Source organism: Miniopterus schreibersii (assembly GCF_964146895.1).
Source record: "Miniopterus schreibersii genome assembly, chromosome: 4".
In the NCBI taxonomy this organism is placed as follows: Eukaryota; Metazoa; Chordata; class Mammalia; order Chiroptera; family Miniopteridae; genus Miniopterus; species Miniopterus schreibersii.
The window spans coordinates 23,915,068-23,939,589 of record NC_138105.1 but is presented as its reverse complement, the minus strand read 5'-3'; the positions used below and the strand labels follow the sequence as shown (position 1 = coordinate 23,939,589).

The 24,522-nt window shown below is 43.3% G+C and overlaps 1 protein-coding gene across 1 annotated transcript in view; it reads right to left on the bottom strand.

The window, feature by feature from the left end:
• The window catches only part of FSTL4 (follistatin like 4), a 358,676-nt gene that overhangs the window by 313,832 nt on the left and 20,322 nt on the right, over positions 1-24,522 (bottom strand). The window contains exon 3 of the mRNA XM_081136080.1: positions 3,920-3,953. Coding sequence (XP_080992206.1) covers positions 3,920-3,953 — 34 coding nt within the window. The remainder of the gene's footprint in view (positions 1-3,919; positions 3,954-24,522) is intronic.

The window sequence follows — 24,522 nt, the reverse complement described above, 5'->3', positions numbered from 1 at the left end:
GAAACCAAGGTGTTGGCAGAGCCATGCTCCCTCTGAAGGCTGCAGGGAGGATCCTTCCTTGCCTCTTCCTAGCTTCTGGTGGTTGCCAGCAATGCCTGGCCTTCCTTGGCATAGACTCATTGCTCTCCAGTCTCTGCCTCCATCATCACAGGGTGTTCTCCCTACATGTCTGTGTCCAGATTTTCCCCTTCTGATCAGGAGTCATTCATTGGATTATATCCCATACTAATCCAGTACGATCTCATCTTAACCTGTCACACATCTGCCAATATCCTATTTCCAAACAAGGTCACCTCCACAGGTTCTGGGCTAGGACTTCAACATCTTTTCAGGGGATACAATTCGACCCAAAACACCAAGCTATCTGAACATGGGACACTTTCATCAATGCATCAGTTAGGAATGTCCAATGGATATCCCAGAACACTCTTTAAAATGCGCCTTTCTAGAACCAAAGCGCTCAGTGCCTCACTTGTGTATCACTAGGGCAAGTTAGCATTAAAAGACGATGGACACAAAGCAATTTGTAGCTTGCATTTAACTCAAGAAACAATTACTGAGTAGTTACAGGCCCTAGGCTAGGGCTGTGAGGGATCTGGGGGTGAATGAGGACAGGGTCTCTGCTCTCAGGAAATGAGCAACCTAATAGGAGCCTGTACCTCTCAGATAAGGTAGGTAAGCTAAAAGCCTCAAGAAGGAGCATGCAGGCTGTAGGAACAATGTGAGTTAGGCCAGAGGTACGCAAGCTGGGCTACAGTCCGGGAACCATAACACTGGACCCAAGGCTGGGAGGAACATGGGGAAAACAAGGCAGAGAACAGGTCAAAGGCACATGGTGCGTTCATGTCACCCCAACAATCTCCAGGCCCACTATGATTTAGCCTGGACTCCATTTCCAGTACCATATCATCCCCTCTGACTTCACAGACTTAGTTTCTAAAAGTCATATAGTGTAAAGTTGCAACTGGTCATCCAGTTGTAGCACTGAGCCCTGGAGGGAGCTGACACTCCTGAGTCAGGTGTAAAGCAACACAAAACAAAAACATGAAATTATCTTAGGTAGTGCAGGGGATTCCTCTCCAGACTCTCCCACATCTCCCAGGCCTGGTAAACTGAGAGTGTTATTTACTTGCTCTTCTTGCAGTTTCAAGTCAAATCAAAGCAAAGGCACCAACCTTAAGGATCTGTGGGTAGACAATGGTGCCTTGTGTTTGGAGGAATAATAATTTATTAAAATATTCACAGGGCCTCTCCTGTTTGTATGCCCATGCACTGTTCTGGAGAAGACAAACAACCCTGCTGCCCAAGCCCGTGAATTCTCAGACACAGAAATACTTGCAAGCAACCTGCAAGGTCCCACTCTTCCTTCCTGCCAGGTTATGAGCATTGACATTAGGGCATTGGGCTATTTCAGGAACTCTCAGACACTCAACTTTGACAGAAACAAGCAAGAAAGACATCAGTGCACAACAGGAAGAAAAACGTTTATGTGATGTCAAGACAAATTTGCCAGTACAAGCGCAAAGTAAGTGCTGGTCAGCCAGTTGTGAAAGCCGCTGCTTCGAGAGAGGGGAGGTTATGGGTGAGCAGAGCACAGCCTGGCCGTGCATTTGCTCATCCTCGGAAAGCCTCGGTGTTCTAGACCTTCTTATATCTTCGAGAAAAATATACATAGTTCTCTCATACCCCAGTTGTACTATTTAGAAACATTTCTAACACAAGGATGGGAACATTCCAAAACAATGTGATTCCATAATGCAAATTAATTCCAAACACTCACACTCAGGAACATTGACATGAACAGAACAGTATTCAAAACCGAAGTTCACATCACCTTCTCTTCCTGTGGCTATTTCTCTCCAATTTACATGGTCATCGCTCCCATTTGGGAACATAACTTTCAATAAGAAACATGACTTCCCTGCCCCACCCACCTTCATCCAATCTAATTTAGTTTTGAGACCCAAACAGTGCAGTTTTAACCTGTGGATGCAATTCAGAGGACATGGAGTCCAAAACCAGAGATAACAGCAAATGGGAATGGAAGCCAGAAATTCATCCTAGAGCGAGATTATCTACATCCTTTGAAGCCAACTTTCCAGGATCATGGACAGTGGCAAATGACCAGTTGGATGAGTCCACCACTATAGATAGTATGGAAAGTATAGGTCTCCAAGCCTTAGAAACACACTTTGATAACATGGCCATTCTGTCTTTTGTTGTGGTGCATAAAATCAGAACTAAACAGGAGGCAAGAATACTTTACATTTAGGAGTCAATATGGAATTTGCTCACTTTTTAAAGATTGCCACTTTTTGGAGACATTGCCACAGAGAAGGAGTTGGTTAAATCTAAAACCAAAAGCTAGACATATGAAAAAATGCTCAAGGCCACTAATCATCAGAGAGATGCAAATTAAAACTACAATGAGATAGCACCTCACACCTGTCAGAATGGCTATTATTAATAAGTCAATACACAACAAGTGCTGGCGAGCGTGTGGAGGAAAGGGAACCCTGGCACACCGCTGGTGGGAATGCAGACTGGTGCAGCCAGTGTGGAAACAGTATGGAAGGTTCTCAAGAAATTAAAAATGGAGCTGCCTTTTGACCCAGTGACCCCACTAATAGGAATATATACTAAGAATCCCAAAACACCAACCATAAAGAATACATGCACCCCTATGTTCATATCAGTGTTATTTACAATAGCCAATATTTGGAAACAGCCCAAGTGTCCATCAGTATATGAGTGGATAAAAAAAGCTGTGGTACATTTACACCATAGAATAATATGCAGTGGTAAAAAAGAAGGAACTCTTACCCTTTCTGACAGCATGGATGGACCTGGAGATTATTATGCTAAGTGAAATAAACCAGGCAGAGAAAGACAAATATCACATGATCTTACTTATATGTGGAATCCAATGAGCAAAATGAACTAATGAACGAAATAGGTCTAGAGGCATAGGTACATGGAACAGATTGACAGATGTCAGAAGGGAGGGGATTGGGGGGGCACTGGAAATAGAAGGTGAAGAGATTAGCCAAAGAACATATGTACGTAGCCCATGGACAGACTACAGTGTAGCGAAGGCCAGGGGAGGGCAGCTGTGTGGAGGTGGGCAAAGGTGGGGGAAGAGGGGGACATCTGTAATAGTGTTAACAATAAAAATATAATAAAATCAAAGGCCAGATTCTAGACCAAGAACTCACTTTGGTTTCTGACTTCATCTTCCCATCCCTGCAATTAAGGGATGACTCGATGATTACATAAATCACACAAAAGACATTCTTTCATTAGAGACTAGGTATTGCCGAAGGTCAGTAAGGGGAACCTAAATTTCCACTAAAAGATTTCAGAAATTATCACCCATATACTTACCTCAGAGACCAGAAAACAAATGTGCTAAGGAACTCTGGCAGGGAAAACAGAATTGTTTTCAAAAGGAAAATTAATTGGATATTTCTATTTCAGCTTAGCTAAAGCTGTAAAAATCTAATAAAAAGTATTTTTCACAGTGGCATCTTTTCCAATATTAAAATACCTCAAACCATAAACCATTTTTTATTGTTGATGCTGTTTTTGCTGGGTGAAACTAACTAATTAAATCAAACTTCACTCAAAAAAAAAAAAAAAAGGCTTCTTGCAAGAGACTGTAAACATGATCATGAATGAGCCAGTTCCCCAGACCCCACCTCTGATACTTGAAGGTAGAGACATAGTTTTCACAAGCAAACCTGGCCTTCAGTTCTTGCAGTCCCTAGAAGCCAAGTGCCAAATAGTCAGCACCCAGAAAAGGCCACATGAAATTTCAAAGAACAGGTTTCCCACAGTCTGAAGTTCATCTCAGCTTCAACAGACTGCTTCCAAGACATCAACACTGAGAATGAAATGGGTACGAATGCGTTTTTCTTACCTTCTCTTCTTGTGACTTCAAAGTTTCTGGATTCCTGCAAGAAAAGAAAGGCTTTGTGTTTTTGAAGAATAATTCATGTGTACAGTTACTTGCAAACATCTCACTTTTTAGCAGCCATTTATTCACAGAAAGGTGAACAATATCATAAAAACATGACATTCAGCAATGCTGGGTCTTAAACGCTCAACACACTCACATGTGAAAATGTAAGCAACTTGCTGCTTGGGGGACTTAGGGAAAAGTATTGCTATTCATGCAGTTGTAAATAAGCCAAGCCAACTCTCATGGTCTTCCTTATGTGGAACCTGGGCTGGTACCAAGTGGAAGACCTTGTTCCAGGTCGATGCCCCTCCCTCCACCCAGACTGCAGGTGCTGGAAAGGCCTGGGGGGGAATCTAAAGAGCAAAATAAACTGACAAACAACATAGAACCAGAGGCATGGACACATGGAACAGACTGACAGATGTCAGAAGGGAGGGCATTGGGGAGGCACTGGAAATAGAAGGTGAAGAGATTAGCCAAAGAACATATATACATAGCCCATAGACAGACAACAGTGTGGTGAAGGCCAGGGCAGGGCGGGTGGGGCCTGGGATAACTCAGACAAGGGCCAGAGTTATCTCACCAGCAGCAGGTTCCAATTAGTGGTGCCACGATGAAGACCACTATTGCTTGTGTAGGTCACTGGCACGATCTGCGATTGATTATGCTCAACTCAGTCATTTCCAAAGGGTAGGATCTAAGGGACACTGTGGATAGCCAGTCCATGCCACTGACTAAATTAAGCCCTTGCATTTTCTTAATTCAGTCTCATCTTCCTGCTATGTACAGGGCAATAGCAAAGTGTTTTAGAAGTTACACAGGTAAAACACACAGAGTTCCTGCATTGAAGATATTTGCAGTTCCACCAGAGGCCACAGAACAAACATAAATTGCTAAAAAATAAAAGAGTGATTTTTTTTCCTTGATAAATTCCACTATATTCACATTCAGCTGGAAAGGGGTTTTTAAAAGAAACATTTGAAAACAGTACTGAAGAGTGGGAAGGCCTTCAGACAGGAATAACGGATGGAGGGTGCATCAGGAAGAGAGGGGCTTAAGATCAGTAAACTGAAAGTCCATGCTAGCAACCAAAGAAGAGAAGATAAAGCACCGAACTTGGCCCAGCTCTCCACCGTCAGGACCACGAAGAACATTCAGCACTTTTTAAGCAAATCACATTCTCTCTCATACCTTAGCATTCTTGTCTAGCGTCCTTTTGGGGTCAGGAGGGGGAGCAACATCAGGGAGAAAGCTGAGGAAGCTCTGAAAAGTCAGTTCTCCCCAATCTGCACTCTCTGACTGCTAGACTCTGTGATGTGTCAAAAGCCCAAGTGGAGGCCAGCGGAAGATACGTGTTATAGGCCAGCCGCCCATCAGCACAGCACAATGAACCAAATGAGCTTCCCTAATGCCTGTTCCTGAAGGGACACTCACACCGTGGGGCTCAGAAGAGGAAGCATGGGCAGTGCTAAGTGTAATGAGATATGACAGCCACGAAGCACAATACGCATAAAGCAAACCCAGCTCCTCCCACGCTGCTCCTCAGCTCCCTGCTCCACAAAATAACTATTAATTTTTCCTGTTCCACAGATACTAATCAACTTTTATGGCTCTAGAAAAAAACTTTATGGAAGTTTTATTGCAACTGCATAAAATTTATAAATTAACTTAGAGAAAGCTAGCAGTGGTATAATGTTGTACCTTCTTATCTAACAACGTGGTATTTTAAATAATTGGTTCAAGTCTACTTTTATTTCTTTAAACAGTATTTTATCATTTTCCTGTAAGTATTTTGAACATTTCTTTTTTGTTATCATAACTGGACTTTCTCTTCCATTATATCTGCTAACTCATTTTTGTTTGTATATATGATGGCAATTGATTTTTATGTATTAATTTTATAACCAGCCACTTGACTAAATATCTTATTTGTTACAGTTTTTCCACTGATTATCTTGGGGTTTCCATTTATATAATCTGTAAATAGCAATGATTTTTTATTCTTTCCATTTCCTATGTCTCTAGGTGCTTTCTCTTATGTTATTGCTTTAGCAAACCCCTCAATTTAATGTGAAATATTGTGGACAGTGGGCATCCTGGCCTTGTTTCTAACTTTAAGAAAAAACCTTTAGCATTTGCCTATTAAGTAAAATGCTGGCTTTTGGTCCAAGGTATGTATATTATACTAATAAAATCCATGCATGTTTTAAAATAAGTGTTTTAAAAATAAATAGTCTGGCGCATCCCCTACTTATTCACTGCTGCCTTCCCTCCACTGGAATGTGGGTAGAGACAGTGCCAGCATCTTTTTCACTCCTGCACCCCCAGCACTACAATAGAACAGAGGCTCAATACACATTTGAGTGAAAACAAAAATACAATAAACGTGTATTGAATTTTACCTGAAACTTTTTCTGCATTTATGGAAATGATTATATGATATTTTTTCTCCTTACCTCTATTAATTTGATGACTTATTTAGCTGATTTCATAGTATTCAATTATTCCTGGATTTTGGGAATAAGGTTTTCTTTCTTAAAAAATTATTTTCTTTTTTCATATATATATAAATTTATCTTCATTGTTGAAAGAATTACAGGTGTCCCATTTTTCCCCCCAACTGACCCCCTCCACCTCGCTCCCACCCTCTCCCCAGGTCTTCACCCCGTATATTATCTGTGTCCATGGGTTATGCTTATATGCATATAACTTCTTTGGTTAATCTCTTCCCACCCTCCACCCCCCTTCCATCTTCCCTTGGAAATATGATTGCCTGTTTGCATGTGTCAGTGTCTCTGGATCTATTTAGTTTGTCAGATTCTTTTGTTCATTAGCTTCTTCTTAAAGAAGGCCCTTCAACATTTCATGTAGTACTGGTCTGGTGGTGATGAACTCCTTTAGCTTTTTCTTATCTGTGAAGCTCTTTATTTGACCTTCAGTTCTAAATGATAGCTTTGCTGGGTAGAGTAATCTTGGTTGTAGTTCCATGTTTTTCATCACTTTGAATATTTCTTGCCACTCCCTTCTGGCCTGCAAGGTTTCTGTTGAGAAATCAGCTGACAGTCATATGGGTGCCCCCTTGTAGGTAACTAACTGCTTTCGTCTTGCTTCTTTTAAGATTCTCTCTTTGTCTTTACCCTTTGGCATTTTAATTATGATGTGTCTTGCTGTGGGCCTCTTTGCGTTCCTCTTGTTTGGGACTCTCTGTGCTTCCTGGACTTGTAAGTCTCTTTCTTTCCCCAGGTAGGGGAAGTTTTCTGTCATTATTTTTTCAAATAGGTTTTCAACTTCTTGCTTTGTGTCTTCTCCTTTTGGCATCCCAATAATACGAATTTTGGGCCGCTTGAATTGTCCCAGAGACTCCTTACACTATCTTCATATTTCTGGATTCTTTCTTCTTTTTGCTCTCTTCTGGTTGGGTGTTTTTTGTTTCCTCATGTTCCAAATTGCTGATTTGATTCTCAGCATCTTCTATTCTACTGTTGATTCCCTGTAAATTATTCTTCATTTCAGTTCATGTAGCCTTCATTTCTGATTGGTACTTTATGTCACCAATGGTCTCACTTGTTTTCGTAATAGTCTTACGAAGATCCCTGAGCATCCTTATAACAATAATTCTGAACTCTGTATCTAGTAGCTTGCTTGGTTCTGTTTCACTTAGTTCCTTTTCTGGAGATTTCTTCTGTTCTTTCCTTTGTGAGATGTTTCTTTGCCTCCACATTTTGGCTGCTTCCAGGTGTTTGTTTCTATGTATTAGGTAGAGCTGCTATGTCTCCTGGAATTTGTAGAGTGGCTTTGTGTAGTAGCTGTCCTGTAGGGTCCAGTGGCTCAGCCTCCCCAGTCACCTGAGCTGGGCCTTCTAGGTGCTCCCTTATGTGGGCTGTGTGCACTTTCCTGTTGCAATTGAGCTTTGGTTGCTGTTGGCGTCCTTGGGAGGAATTGACCCTCAGGCCAATTGGCTGTGAGGACCAGCTGCAACTGCAGCCAAAAGCTACTGTACTGGAGACACCCCTATGGAGCAGGATTTACTTCAGGGGAGCTTTGGTGTTCACCAAGTGCACCCCTTGAGTGTATCACTAGTGGATGTGGTAGGGTTGTAATCCAGTGTGGTCGAGTCTGACCACCAGGTACACTGTCTCTGGGGCCTCCGCGGAGGTGCAAAGTCAGCCTGTGCCAGTGCCTTGCCCAGGGCCACCCAGCATGAGCTACACAGCAAACCGTCATTGGCTGCTAGTTGTGCTGGGCTTGGAGGTGTCCAGGAGAGGCCCAGCTATGAGCCAATGCAGGCTGCCGCTAGTGCCAGACCTGGGGCGACTTATCAAGCCGTATGGGGCACGCTGATGCTTGAGAGATTTTAGGAAAGTTCTACACATGAGGCTCAAGAGGCCACTTGCATAGAAAAGCCACTGAAATGGCCTGGATGAGCCTGCAGGTGGGGAGGGGCGGGGCCTCCGGGAATCACGGGGCTGGAGGTTCAAATACGGCACCTGCCTGCCGGCTGTGTGGGAGGAGGGCTCCCAAAGGAGCAATGGCCTCTGCCAGCTCTTCTGCCTGGGAGGAAGCTGCCCTCCAGCTCTCGCCTGGATTTCAGACAGGTTAGTTCCTCCCCAAGTGTCCTAGGTTTCTTTCCAGCCGCTGCCCAGCGCTGGGTCTCAGAGGGAGCGCGTCTGAGTGAATCCATGTGCCGGCCCTTTAAGAGGAGCTGCTGGGGCTCCCGCAGCCTCAGAGTCCCTCAGTCCCTGCTGGTTTCATAGCCCAAAGTTGTGGGGACGTCTCTTCTAGGCCCTGGAGCCCTGGGCTGGGGGTCCACTGTGGCGCTGGGACCCCTCACTCCTCCGGGAAACCTCCCTCGAGGAGATGTCCTCCCAGGCTTAAATCCCGGCACTGGGTGTTGGCCCGCGGCCGGGTCTCTGGGATTCAGCCCCGATCCGCCCGCGTCTGTGCCCCTCCTACAGTCTCGATGCTCCTTCAGCTCCCTGGTTGTGGGGCTTCTGTTCAGCCAGATTTCAGGAGGCTCTGAGTGATGGTGGTTCCATATTTTAGTTGTAATTTTGATGTGGTAGCAGGAGGCGGCGGGGACCATGGTTACCTATGCCGCCATCTTGTTTCTCTCCATATTTTTTATTGAGGTAACATTTGTTAATAACATTATATAAATTTCAGGTATACAACATTATAATTGGATATCTGTATACTTTATTGTGTGCTCACCCACCAAAAGTCTAGTTTTAATTCCTCACCATACATTTGATCCCCTTTACCCATTTCACCCTCCCCCCAAACTCCCTTCCCCTCTGTAACCATCAATCTGGTGTCCGTATCTATGAGTTTGTTTGCTACTTTTTTGTTTTATATTCTACATATGAGTGAAATCATATGGTTTTTGTCCTTTTCTGTATGACTTATTTCCTTAGCATAATACCCTCAAGATCCAACCATGTTGCTGCAAATGGCAATATTCCACCTTTTCATGGCTGAGTAGTATTCCATTGTATATACGATTCTATATATACCACTGTGTATTTTTTAAAATGTGCTGCTGGATTCTGTTTTCTATGATTTTAGGTATGTTTTTGCACTACTACTCATAAATGAGAGTGGTATATAATTTTAGGTGCTATTTTTCTCAGTTTTAGGAATTAAAATGATACCCGTTTCATATAATGAATTTGGAAGTTTTCCTTTTACTATGCTTTGAAATAGTTTAAATAAAAGTAGGATTATCTGACCTTTAATGGTTTTTTCAGCTTCATTTCTCAGGTACATATTAAAATGGGAGGAAGCAGAGGGCCCAAGAGGTTAAAACTTGTCCACAGTCTCCCATTCTGGTCAGAGGCTAGCTGAGATTTCAATTCCAAAGTCTGATGCCAAAGCTTACGCACCTAACAGCATTCTATCTTTATTTAATGCATAAAGACAGTGTGAAAATTAGATGAGATAAACTTCTGCTTCAGGCTATAAAAGAATAGCTTGTATTAAGCCCATCCATCTGTTAAGGAGAACTATAAAAGTTGTTTAAAAGGTTTCTTAGACTCTCAACAACAAGTTTTTTGAAGGCATAAGAGCAACAAAAGCAGCCAAAACTTAAAGGGCCAATACTTGGAGAAAAGGAAAGTCCATTGAGTGAGCCCCGTATTCACTGCCACGTTTTTCCTTTGGGGCATTTGAAATTTTGTGTAGAAGCCAAACAGAAAGTGATGATTTAAGGCTTAAAAAAGTCTCACTGAGTTGGGGGTATGTGGGTTGAGGTTACTGAAACAGCCACATTTTGATGATCTAAAACCCTGGAAAAAAGAACCAGAAAGATATGAGCCCAATATTCTGCAAACAGCTTCCTCTTGAGTTATATGATTATGCCTGAGCTGCACATAAAGGGCAAGAGGTTGAGAAAAAAAGCAAAAAAATTTTTTTAAATAATATAACTAGCTTCAAATAAGCTAAAGAACTAAATATAGATTTTGACAATATTATGATGCTATAGGGACAAAGATTAGACTTTCCAAAAAAAAGTGACCCTGGTAAATGTAGCTGGCTTTCAGTTATGATTATATACTCTCAAAGAACTTCTATTCCTGAGTAGATCAAAGAAAAGTAAATCCCCCATGAAAGACAATCAGTTATCCACAGGCTTTACAATTTTTCATAAATAATGTTCAGCATCCAACCCAAAATTAATAGGCATTGCAGGAAATGGGATCAAATGACTAAAATCCAATAAAATAGACAGCAGATACAGACTCACAGATTATCCAGATTTTAGAATTATCAGACACATGCTCCAGAATAATTATGACGAATATGTTCAGGAAAATAGGAGAAAATATGCCAAGTTTCACCACAAAATTAGAATGTATTAAAATAAGAATCAAATGGAAATTCTAGAACTGAAAATTAAATAACTGAAAGAATTTAACAGATAAATTTTATATTGATTGATTTTAGAAAGAGAGAGGAAAGGGGGAAGGGAGGCGGGGAGGGAGGGAGGGAGAGAGGGAGGAATTGGTTTGTTTTCCACTTATTTATGAATTCACTGGTTGATTCTTGCATGTGCCCTGACTGGGGATTGAACCCACAACCTTAGTGTATTGGGGTGCTCTAACCAACTGAACTACCTGGCCAAGGCCTAACAGATAAATTTAACAGCAGATTAAACATAACTAAAGAGAGGAATAGTAAAATAGAAGCTAGGTCAGTAGAAAATAACCAGACTACAGATCTGAAAGGGAGAAATCAATAATGAAAACTACAGAAGATAACGAGAGACATTATGGCACATGGTGAAAAGATCAACAAGCATGTAATTGAAGTTTCAGACTGAAAGGAAATGAGGAAATTAGGTGGAATCAATATCTGAAGAGATATTGGCTGAGAATTTTCCAAAATTGATGAAAGGCATCAAATCAGAGATTTGGGAAGCTCCACAAGCCCCAAGCAAGATAAATGCAAAGAAAACTATCAATAGGTACTCGAAGAAAAATAGTTGAATATTCAAAGAGGAAAAGAAATCTTAAAAATGGCCAGAGGTTGAGCAATGGGGGTGAAAAGGATATATGACTTAGAAGGGAGCAACAATAAGACTGATGGCTAAATTTTCAGAAGAAAATAATGGATCCAGAAAACAGTAGAATATCTTTACAATTCTGAAAAAACTTAGAAATCTAAAAGTGAAAATATGGGTATTCATAAAGTTAAATAAAGACATATATAAACAAACAAAAACTGAGAGGATACTTTGCCAGCAGATTAATAATCGGAGCAATAAAAAGAAACACTCTGAACAAAAGGAAATTTTTCAGATGAATGCATAGTTATGCAAGAAGGAACAAAGAACATCAGGAAGGTTAAAAATACATAAATGTAATTTTGGCTGTTTAACACAACATCAATAATGCCTTCTAAGGTAATAATATTTGGAATACTGAAATAAGTGTCAATATGATCACAAAAGGTCTAGAAGTCAAATTGAAATTGAAATATGAAAATGTCCTATTACTCTCCAAAAAAATAATACAATTAGTGCTATGAGGTCAAAGGAGTGAGATAACAAAAAACTGATCAAAAAAGAGGGAGCAGGAAAAAAGGAACAAAGAATAGAGAGAATAATCTCTTCAATTTATGCCCATTAAATAAAAGTGGACTAAATAATCCAGCTAAAATACAAAGATTGACACAATAGATAAAACAAAATTCAATTATATGCTACCTACAAGAGACATACTGTAAATAAAAAGATATAAAAAAGCTGAATGTTAAAAAGTTATAAAGGATAAACCATATTAATGCCAATTAAAAGAAAGTTGGTGTAGACAAAGTAGACTCTAAAACAAGAATTACTATCAGTGAGAAAGAGGATGGTTCATAAAATAAAAAGGACATTTTATCAGGAATATATAACAAATCTAAACTTGTACACATATAACAGCATAGACTAAACATATATAAAGTCAAAACTAAAAGAACTAAAAAAAGAAATCCGCACTGACATATTCACAATAATAGTTGGAGAATTTAAGAAACCTCTGTAACTAACTCACAGAATAAGTAGAGAAAAAAACAGTAAGGCTATAGAAGATTTGAACCTCATGAACAAACTTGACCTAGTTAATGTATATCAAACATTGTGCCCAAAAACTGCATACTACACATCATTTCAAGTATCCATTCAACATTTATAAAGATTGCTTATGCTGAGTCATCAGAATATTTCAACAAATTTCAAATTATTAAAATCATATAGAGAACACACACAGTTTTCTGACTGTAGTGAAATTAAATTAGAAATCAATAACAGAGACTATAGAAAAAAATTCCAAATATCTGACCCATGAATCTAGAAGTATATTGCATAATTTCCTAAAGAAAATGAGAAGATATTTTGAACTGAATGATGACTGAATTATAGCATTTAAGAAATTGTGGGATGTGGCTAAAGCAGTATTTACAGGGTAATTATAGCCTTAAATGTCTATTACAAAAAATATAGGCTAGAAATTGATGACCTAAGCATTTATCTCTAAAAGCTAGAGAATGGACAATTTAAGCCCATAAAAAGTAGAAGGAAAGAAATATGATAGGAACAGAAATCAATGAAATATAAGGAAAAAAATTACACCACAAAATTTTAAAGCCAAAAGTTGGTTCTTTCAAGAGATAATAAACTTGATAGCTTCCTAAGAAGGCTGATCAAGGATAAAAAGAGAAAACATATACAGAATTAAAAATCGAGCAGGAAACCACACATATCCAGCTTCTGAGTTTAAGACAAAGGTGTCGATGCAACACAATGGGGAAAGGATGGCTCTTCCAGCAGATGGTGCTGGATCAACTGGATACGCATACAGAAAAACATGAGCCTCCACCTCCCACCTTACAACATATGTACAGATCTTTTCTGGATGAACTGTAGATCAAATTGTAAAAGGTAAAACGATAATGTTTCTAGAAGATATCACAAGAGAACATCTTCATGAGCGTTTCTTAAATGGGATGTGAAAGGCAGCACCATGAAGGAACAGAATGACACACTGGACTTTATTAAAATGAAGAGTTCTGTTCATTAAAAGATACAATTAAGACTAAAAAGTCAAGCCATAAAGGGCACATATTTGCAATATATACAAAGCACTCATTCAGAATGGGAGAGATAGTTTGACAAATAAGACAAATACAAATACCAAAAGACTCGAATTGCATATTCACAAGTTAAAACTACAATGGAATACTGCTACACACCACAGAGAAGATAATATTTAAAAACCTGATAATACCCAATGTTTCCAAGGATATGAGCAACTGTAATTTTCATACTCTTAGAGGAGCCAGCACCAGCAGGACTCTCCTCATTGGACTGAGCCTCAGTTTTACAAGGGCTCCTTGCCTGGAGACAAGGGCTGCTTCCTGCAGTTATTGCTCTTAGTTATCTCAGTGGTTCCTTTTTGGCTTTTTAACTCTTTAATATCTGCTTAACCAATTCCCTATCTTAAATCCCATCAAAATAAAAAGTGTGATTTCTGCCTTCCTGACCCAACCATTCCTCTGTGAAGTAAACGTCCACCAAGAGGACATTCACGTGACCTCCAAAACATGTGTGCTGAGCGCAGCCTGATATGTAGTCAAGAACAGGGAACAACCCAAGTGTCACCAACAATAAAATAAAGATTCGCATGTCCATACAGTGAACAACTTCACAGCAATGCAGAAGAACAGACCCTGCAATAACTTCAGCAAATCTCACAGCCGTAATGTTGAGAGAAAGAAGGCAGACACAAAAGAGTACAATTTATAGGGTTTTGCTTTTATAAATTTCAGAAACAAGCAACAGCAGTCTCTGGTGATAGATCAGTGGTCACTTTGGGGAGGATAATGACAGAGGGGACACAGAGGTGGTTTCTGGGGTCCTGGGAATGTTCTAAATTATGACCTTGGTGATGGCTACATGGGTGTGTTCACTTTGTAAAAGTTCAGTGAGCTATACACTTAAGACGTGTGTCCTTTCTTATATATTAGATATGCTTCCATCAAAGATTTAAAAATAAGATAGGACAAAGTACCCAATAGTACACATCAGAAGTTTGGGCTGGATCCTGGTTCATTCCTGCCAGCTGTAATCCCGCCACCCTTGGTTTGTTCATCTGTAAAATTGGGCCATGATGGTACCTTCCTCACAGAACAGTTGTGATGACTAAGTAAAATAACAATACGCCTGTACCATGCTGGGCACGGTAGTTGGCATACAGCCATCTTCGCGGGGGCTGGCAGCAATCACTGCTGTCATTAATGAGGATAGCTAAGGGAGAGAGATGCTAAGATCATTAGGGGGAGGCAGATGAGTTCAATGGCTCCGTCAATTACTGAGGCTAAATACAAATCTGTCTTTCCAGTACTTGAAAATCAACCCCCAAAAAAGCTGTAGCAGAACTGAAGAGAACAAAATTCATTGACATAAATGACACCAAGGCCCTGGGTGCGTTGCCCAAGGAAAAAATTATTTGCTGCAGAAGCTTCAAACAAGATGGTTATAAATGAGAGTTAGCGCATGGGCATTACTTAATGACTAAATTTCTTTAACTAAAAATCTAATTTTATTATGGTATAAATCACACTTTCTTGAAGTAGGGAATTAATTTTAGATTTTTCATTCACTGTTCATAACCTTTCCACGAATTTGACAGCCAAATCATTTTAAATGTCATTTAACCAATACAATCCAACAGCTTTATCCCTCATTGTGCCCTTCCCAAATCCATTATCTTCCGCTATAATGTAGAAGAACCTAAGTAAAAAATTACCATTCCATAAAGCTGTATTTTACTGTGCAGTTGAACTGCATAATCTTTATTTTTGAATCAATATAATGTGAGTGCTGAGTAATATTTTTCATAATCCAAAAATCTATTACAGATTCTCAGCTACCAAAAAACAGCTTGAGAGCTGCTGAAAAAGCATGAATGAGGAGCCTCAGGTTCCATCGCAGATCCTTCTCATTTCCATTTCTGGCTGTGCTCTGGATCCTAGGCTGTGTGTGAGGCTCAGGAAAGGGTGGTGTAGCCCAGGCACAGACCGAAGCCATATCTCCTCATCCGTGTATCCAGCCATCCTTGGTGAGAGGGTAAGTCTCAGCCTGTCACTCGAAATACAAAGGGATTCATCGGCTTCTGGGAAAATGTTGGCTCTATAGGTTAGGAAAGTGGACAATGGAATACTCTATGACTATAAAGAAGAAGGATCTCGTACCCTTTGCGACAGCATGAATGGGCCTGGAGAGTATTATGCTGAGTGAAATAAGCCAGGCAGAGAAAGACAGCTATCACACTATCTCACTTGTAAGTGGAATCTAATGAACATAATAAACTGATGAATAAAATAGGTTCAGAGGCATGAATGCATGGAACAGAGTGACATATCTTGGAGGGAGGAGTGGAGATCAGAAGAGATTAGAACTTATATGCATATATGCATAACCCATGGACACAGACAATAGTGTGGTGAAGGCCTGGGGCGGGGCAGGGGCAGGGGCTGGGAGGAGGGGAGTTAAAAGGGGGAAAAATTGGAGGATATCTGTAATACTGTCAACAATAAGAGTAAATAAATAAATAAATAATTTTAAAATACCCATTACTAAGATGAGAATGGCAGAAAAACTAAGCTGAAAGGAGCTTGACATGGCCAGGTCTTCGTAGACAAAGCAGAGCCGAGTCTGGCATAGATGGGGTACAGCCTGCTCAGGTGGGCAGCTGCCAGTCCTCTGCTCCTGCCAGTGTCCTCATGGTGACCCCAGAGCCCAGCCTCAGAGGTGCTGAGCACACTCCCTTCCTAAGCGTTCCCTAGGCCCCAACTGCCTGAAGAAGCTACAAAAGGATGCTCACGTGTTCAATTTGTAAACCATTTGGTACAGTGGAGATGGAAGCTTTGCTAACAGGATCATCAAGACTGAAAGTTCTGACATCTAAATTCTACATTTTTTATATCTGAGATGTTCTTAAAACTAATGCTTCTTCAACAACCTTTCTTACAATTTCTCATTCATTCATTTGAATTTTAAAAATTTGACTCTAACCACTTTCATTTTTGCTAGCAAGACACCGTTCTGCAAATAAAATCTTCACTTGGACTGACAGGATACGGCTAAATAAAGCAAGGCCTTATGTAGCATGCATTCCATCCCTGGCTCCCGTCTCTGTACACTCTGCACACACCACGCACTCTGTACACTTTATCTCACTGGTGTCTTTCAGTTAAAAGCAGAAGGAAAACCTCTGCATTATTAGGTTTCCCAGGGCAACACATCTGGGCCTCAAAGCCAGGTAAAGAAAGAGTTAGGGGATTAACCTTACATTCAAGGGCTAGTTTGAGAGCCATGTGAATAATCCAGCTAACAACACGGTTTTCTGGGCAAGTGTTTAAGGAAAATACTGACAAGGATGTACTAGATCTTGAGAAATGCCACCCAGTCAAGAGGTCAGAGCTCATCTCCTGCCTCGCAGAGAACAGCCCAAGTCCTCTCTGATGGAGGGCTTAATGCCGTAAAAGCATGTTAAAGACGGGAGAGGCACAGGTGTCAGTACTGAACTCCAAGATGCTTAGGTAGCTAAGGAAGCTGCGCCGGGCAGGGCTGCCTTCAGCCAGCCCTGTGCAATCAGGTGAGGCCTTGCTGTCTTTCTCAGCAGACCAAGAACAGAAGGGGTGGGGGTGGGCATGGCAACACAAAGGAAGTGACCTTGTCCAACATTTTGGGCTGAAACATGGCTGATACAGTAAGATTTGTGCCCCTTCTATTTCCCATCCAATAATAAATGGATCAGTGTAAGCAAACTGCTGTTTACACAGAATGGGATTGTTATAGGGAGGTTTATCAAGACAAAGGAAGAGACCAGGCATAGATAATTTTGAAAAAATATTAGAAATCTCTGTATGATTGAGGTACAAGTCATCTGGGTTTTTTGGTGTGTGTGTGTGTGTGTGTGTGTGATTACCATTATGAAGCTACCAATAGCCTCTCTGTGGCGCACTTGTGAGGAACATCAATTTTATTATGTCCCTGAGGGATACTGTGAAACAGGACCTTCACAGCCTCCAGGAAGTCTGAATAACCTGCTTTTGGTAGTAATTGCTCCACCAGCTGCAGCCCTGAGAGAGCCACCCAGATACCTCCCACCACAGTTTACCCATCTGTAAAATGGCAGCCCAACCAGGGCAATTCAGAGACATGGGCAGAGTCCCATAGGCAATTCTACCCAGTGCTTTCTGAAGGGGAGCAGAGGGTGGCCATATAGGAGAAAGCTGTGATACTCTAAAGAGAAAAGGGATTCATGATGACTATAAGACACAAGACATCAGATAGGAAAGATAGTATGAGGATATTTGCTAGGTCTTCAAAAATTAAGATCAGTTAGGAGTTATATTTCTCAGTTTTAAAAGTAAAGAATGAATAGACTATTATATGAGAATTTAGGGATTTTAAATTCTAGGTAATTTTTGAAGCTCTACGTTAAAGGTTCCTCATTTACAATTAAAAAAAAAGTTGACTGTGAATTTAAGGCAGCCTTCTGTGGCAAATCTGCCAAACCAACAATACAAGAAACATTAAAATTACGTTTGATGGAATAAATGTCAATGACTAATTGCTCACTCACCCTTGTTAAACATAATTGCCTGCACACAGCCAGAGTAAGAGACCAAGAAGGAAAGAAGGGCACTTTCCAGTTTTCTCTCTCTGACAACCCAACAAATTAAAAACTAATTAACTTTTTGATTTGGAAAGTAATCCACATCTTGGCCTCAGCACAAGCAATCAGGTATGTGGGACTATCTTAACAATTAGCAGCACAGGGCCCTCACTTGGCATCCTAGGGGCCACTTCATTACTGTCACCTCCAGTGACACTTGCAGGGCACAGCAAAGCCCAGCACACTACGTGCAGAGCTACTTCACCAAACACGCCAGGGTCACACTGATTGTCGTTACTAGAGGGGCATCTGTGTCCCCCACAACAGCCCACATCTCATTCATCTCCTACCCCAGCACAGGGCCTGGCATATGATAGGCCTTAAACAAATTTATTGCAAGAGTAAAATCAGATCGATTTTTAATTTTACTTACAAGAGCACCGGGTGAGTGTGGCTCTCCTCCAGGCTCCTGGAATACACCGACCATCACTGGGGCCTAACTTCCTACACTTGCCTGTTTTTTTTAATTTTTAAAAATTGAATGATTTATTTTAGAGAAAAAAAGGGAGAAAGAGAGAGAAACATCGATTTTGTTGTTTCACTTAGTTACGCATTCATTGGTTGCTTCTTGTATGTGCCCTGACTGGGGATTGAACCCACAACCTTGGTGTATCAGGACAACAGTCTAACCAACTGAGCTACCTGGCCAGGACTTACACTTGTCATTTTTTTAGATAAGTTTTCACAGGAACAGGGACACCCTATGATACGTTCCTCACTTTGGGAAGCTTCGTGTCCACTAGTTGTCTGCCAAATAAGCATGGCCCCTGTGCTGGCTCTGTCCCAGCACACCGCGTGCCCTGGGAAAATCAAGTCCACCTCATGGGTGTTTGGGGGAGGACAGATGGCCCCTAGGAGGAAAGGGGACAGGTTTACATGTTAATTATTCATCATACCCTCCAGGTACCTTCCAAAAGACTACGTAACGTAACATCAACCTGCTTAACATAACAGTCAAACCTGTCACTTTTTTTCCTTCTGCCAGCTGTAGGGCCAAGATGAGATTTAGAATAACCTGTGTCTAGAAAATTAAAAGACCAAAAAGGAAGAAAGACTGCCCTGGAGCATACTCCTCATGTCAATTTTTCATTGTTGTTTTTGTACGTAAAGTAGCCGGGGCAGGAGCAGGGGAGGGTGGCACAAATACAGATGATCCTACATAAAGGTATAAAAACTTCCAGAGCCATGGTGGCACAGGGGTGGGTGAGAAGGGCAAGCCGGGAAAGTGGACTGCAGGCCAGAGCTGGGCAGTGTCTGAGAGCAGCAAGGCTGAAACCCATGATGTGGCCAATACCTAAGGACAGGCACACAGTCCTCCCCCAAAAGGGGCAGTAAAGACCCCTTAATCCAAGCTCCCCAATCAGAATCTCTCATCTTGTCCAGAAACAGTTCCCCTCCCCTCTGATCCTCCAGCTTGGTCAGTGACTCCTCTGTCCTCCAAGGTGCCCTGGCCTCCCGGGCATGTCTCCGCCTCCTCTTCACTTACTCTCTCATCACTTCCAGCCTCTGTGGGTGTGGCTTTGTGCATACATATTGTCCGGCCTAGTCCTATGCCCACTACCTTGACTCAACCCCAGACATTCAGCTTCTCACCCAGGGATCTCAGCAGAGCTCCTAATTGGTTCATTTCATCACTTGCTCCTTCATTTGTTCATGTATTCTTCATTCATTCATTCATTCAACAAATACTCACTGCCTTGGGGATACAGCAGTGCCAAGATAGCCACAGCCCCTGTCCCCACAAAGCTTGTGATCTCACATGGAGAGACAGACAACAAACAAGAAAATGAAATTCATAAAACATGCATGTTAAGAAGCACCATGGTCAGCCCTGGCAGGTGTGGCTCAGCTGGTTGGGCATTGTCCTGTGCACCGAAAGGTTGCCGGTTCCATTCCCATCAGGGCACATGCCTGGGTTGCAGACTCAGTCCCTGGTAGGGGGTGTACAGTAGGCAGCTGATTGATGTTTTGCTCTCACATCAATGTTTCTCTTTCTTTCTCTCCCTCTCCCTTCCTCTCTCTCTAAAAAAATCAATAAAAATATTAAAAACAAAACAAAAATGCCATGGTCAGAAATAAAACAGGGAAGAGGGACAGAATGATGGAGGGAAAGGGTTTCCTATTTTAGATAAAGTGGCCAGAGAGGGCCCCTCCAGGGGGCTGTTGTTTGAGCAGAGACCTGTCCCATTGGAGCATGACCTCCCCTGCCCTGTCACCCCTTCTGTCCAATAAGCAAGCCCCTTCTCCATCTTTATCTCCCCCTCAAAGCTGTGGCACCAGCGGTGAGAAGAGGCGGAGGAAGCCCCGTGGTCCCAGGAATGACAGGGAGCATCGCCATGGCAGCTTCCGTTTGCTGAAAACCCCACACCCTCCTCCTTCGATCTTCACAGCCCCCACAGGAGCCACTGATGCCTACTCACTCCCAGGAACCTTCACCACCCTGCTTCCCACTCCGTACTTGGTGATTTTTGATTGCCATCCGAATAAATAATTGACCTGGACTCCCCTGGGCGTCTGCTTTGGTAGCGGGAGATAAATCCCCAAACACACTCTAATTAGAAGGCACTTTCATTGTACCACTATAAAACTTATATTAAAAATGGAACTTAAAGTAGTTTAAATTAAGTGACTTATATATAATTAAAAAGCCTTTAAGGCACAATAAGGCTCTTTTTCAATTTTCTTTTATAACAGAGTCAAAAGGAAGGAAGGTGCCCAATGGCTGGCTTAGCTGGATTACTATTCACTTAGTAGCTGGCCCATCGAGAGTCCAGGTAAAACCAAACAGTTCTTTCCCTGTCCTCCCCTGGCTTCTTAGGTGGGAAGCCCCACGGGCTTCAGTTTGCTCTGCTAAAGGTGAGACTCAGGGCAGTGCCTCTAAGATTGTTGTGAAAATGAGCAGGGAGTTTGCAGAGAACACTGGGCATCACTCCTGGGCTGGAGAATCCTGCCCTGCGCCTGTCATTCAGGAGCCAGGCCGGCCTTGGTCACCCCCACCCAGAGGGGCCTTGTGTTTGGGGCAGACACACACGGACGCATCGTCTCCAATAGCCTGAATCATCTCTCCCTCTAAAGAGCAGCTTCTGAGAAGGGCAATAGTGAGGAAAGTGGGTGTTTTGTCAGAATTGCTTCCCTAGGCTAACACAGTGTTTAAAAGATCCAAATAGGGATGTTTTAAACAATCCATAGTCCAGGCCATAGCCCAGAACAATTAAGTCGCAGTCTCTGGGGCTGGGACACAGGCATCAGTATTTTTTTAAGCTGCCAGATAATTCAATGTGAGAACAAGTTTGGGAACCACTGGGCACACCAGACATCTTACCACCTCTCCCCCGATACTAGGTTCTCCCTGCGCATGTCACTGCTCCTTATTGTGGTGCTGGGCAGCCAGTGTGGCTTCCACAGGTACTGGCAGGGGTCTCCCAGGAGCTGCTTGGTGTCACCGACACAGAAACTGTACCCAGGACACCAGGTCCCTGTGTGTACATGGTGAAGCAGGGAGGTGGCTGAGGAGGGACTGTGTTCTCTTTCAACAGGGAGTGATGCCATGTTAGCATGCAGGTCTCAGCAGCCACTGGGCGCAAGTAGGAAGGGCAGGTAGGCTCAGCACCCAGAACTGAGAAGTCACATCAATGACGGGAGAGGGGGTGGCTCGCTTGGGATGCGTAAGCTGGCTTTGTGCAGCCACACGAGTGCACAGCTGTTGCCCCGGGCTCCGGCACACTGAGTCACCAGTTGCAGGGGTTCACCTCCACGAGCTGCCATTTCCTCAGCTCTAAGTGAGATTCAGGGTACTGTCTATGACGTTGTTGTGACAACTGAGAGAAGAGGGGTGCAGAGAGCACCCACTGTTTGGTAGCTGGTGGAACACACTAGTTTCCATCCACAGACAGCACCTTGGGCACTGTCGGGCATCATCCTGCCCCAGCCCGGAGCACAGTGCCCAGGATGGAAGAGGTGCTCATCACCTTTTCAGGGCCTCTGTAGTGGGGTGGGGTCAGCGGTTCTGCTGCGGCCAGTAGGCAATGAGGGGAGAGAAGGGTGGAGGGAAGGCTCCACTGGTGGTACAGTGACAGCTGTGAACCATCAACACCTGAGCAGAGCTGTCCCCTCACACCTCTTCTTTTTTTTAAAAAAAAAAAAAATGTTTTTATTGATTTCAGAGAGAGGAAGGGAGAGGGAGAGAGAGAGAGAAACATCAATTATGAGAGCCATTAATTGGCTGCCTCCTGTATGCCCCATACTGGGGATTGAGTTCACAATCCGGGCATGCGCCCTAACTGGAAATCGAACTGTGACCTCCTGGTTCATAGGTCGATGTGCAACCACTGAGCAACACCAGCCTGGCCTCACCCCTCTCCTTACGCACACAGGCTGTCATCCCTGACTCCCTCTCACCCTCTGAGGCTGCCCATTGGCTCACTGGCTCCAGCAGGTGTAAATGCTGGAATTCTTTCCCATTGGCTCTCTGCGAATGGACACGTTGTGTATCCTGCCCTGACCACAGAGCTGCCCTTCCCTCCTAGATCAGGGGCAGCCTTGGTCACTCACCAGCCATGCCCATTCCATGGGGTGGAGACTGCAAATTCCTGGTATCCTTGCCCACCTAGACGAGGCAGGCATGACTCTGAAGGAGCCGCTGCCCATGACCACAGCTTGACCAAGTTCTATGCCTGTCTGCCTGGGGCTGCCCTGACACCCGGACAGCCTTCCACGGCAGGAGCATACCGGGCTTGCCTCTGGCTGCAACCTAGCACCGAACGTCTTGTTCTTTCCCAGTGGCTGGTGGAAAAGTTAGCAAACAGCAACATTTTCTTTTTTTTCTTTTTTAAAAAAATATATCTTTATTGAGAGGGGAAGAGAGAGACAGAAACATCAATGATGAGAGAGTCCTCATTGACCGGCTGCCTCCTGCACGCCCCCAACTGGGGATCGAGCCTGCAACCCAGGCATGTGTCTTGACCAGGAATCGAACATCGATCTCCTGGATCCTAGGTGGATGCTCAACTGCTGAGCCACGCCCGGCTGGGCAAACAGCAACATTTTCCCACTGGCTGTCCTGACCCTCCAAAACCCTTCATCTGTCAGTAACTACCCTGGTCGCCAATGCTGGGAATCTCGCCTCCTCCCTAAGATTAAGGGTCCAGAGCCTAGCTTCTGAAAGGGAGACATTCTCATCACTGCTCAGGAGCTCCCCAAGGCCAGTTCTTAGAAACAGAGACCATCACACATCACCAGGCTTAGGTCTCCACCCAGAGCCCAGACACCTGCCTCCCATGTGCACAGGCACAGCAGTGGGCCTGGCCAGGCGCTGCCCTGCAGGAGGGCAAGTGCTCAGGGACCCACAAGACAGTGGCTGCAAAGTCCCCACCAGACCCCTTTGAAGAACTGAAAGGAAATAGCCAAAAAGATGTTAATTCTCATAGGATCAATGGCTTCCCGGCAGGTCCTTTCTGTTGGGAGAAGACATGAGAACGATGTATAAACTAGGGAGCTGGCATGGGGATGGGTAGGTGACAGGGACAGGGCCTGTCCTGACACTCCCCACAAGGAAGATCAGGAGGCTGCCTCAAGCCCTGCTGCCCTCTGGGAGGTAAAGAGGCCTTATCTGATACAATAGGGTCTGCTTGAGCCTTCAAAGCCACAATTCCTATCAGGAATCTCCTGTTAGGAAAGGATGAGAATTGTCATCCGGACTCCCAGCCCTGAGCTCCAGAGGCCACCCTCCCTGTCATCCCCACCCTGAAGTGTCCTCTGCTCCCTACCACTCCCTAACTCTGGGTTACACATAAATAGACATCATAGCAAACACCACGTTCCTAATGCAACAAGACTTTGCACCTGGCTGGGAGCAGAGCTCAGGCCCAGAGCGGGGGGGAGCGCCCGTGGCGTCTTGTCTTCCTTGATGACTGGCCTAATTATCCACAACGGCTCCAGTGTGCTGCTGCTCACTGGGTTCTGCTGGGTGTCAGGCTCTCTAAGAAGGACATCTGGTAGAGTCATGACTCACCTCCCATGTAGCCCCTTTTCTCTTCCCAAGAACAATTCCAGCTAAATCTCAAAGCAGCAGCACAAAGGAACTCCCTGAAGCCACAAGATATGTAACTCTGGAGTCACAGGGCCACACCTGAGCCCCAAAGCCTGCTCAGTTTTGGTGGGCAGGGTGTGGACACAGCCCTAGGTGTCAGGTGCACAGGCACCAGGAGGGAGGGAGGGTCAGGGTCGTGACCTTGAAACTCAAGTCAGTGCCCAGAGGTCAGGCATATTTTAAAGCAGGTCTCCGGGGGAAACCCAGAGAGGCATAAGCTAGGCTTCTGAGCTGCCCAGCTACAGATT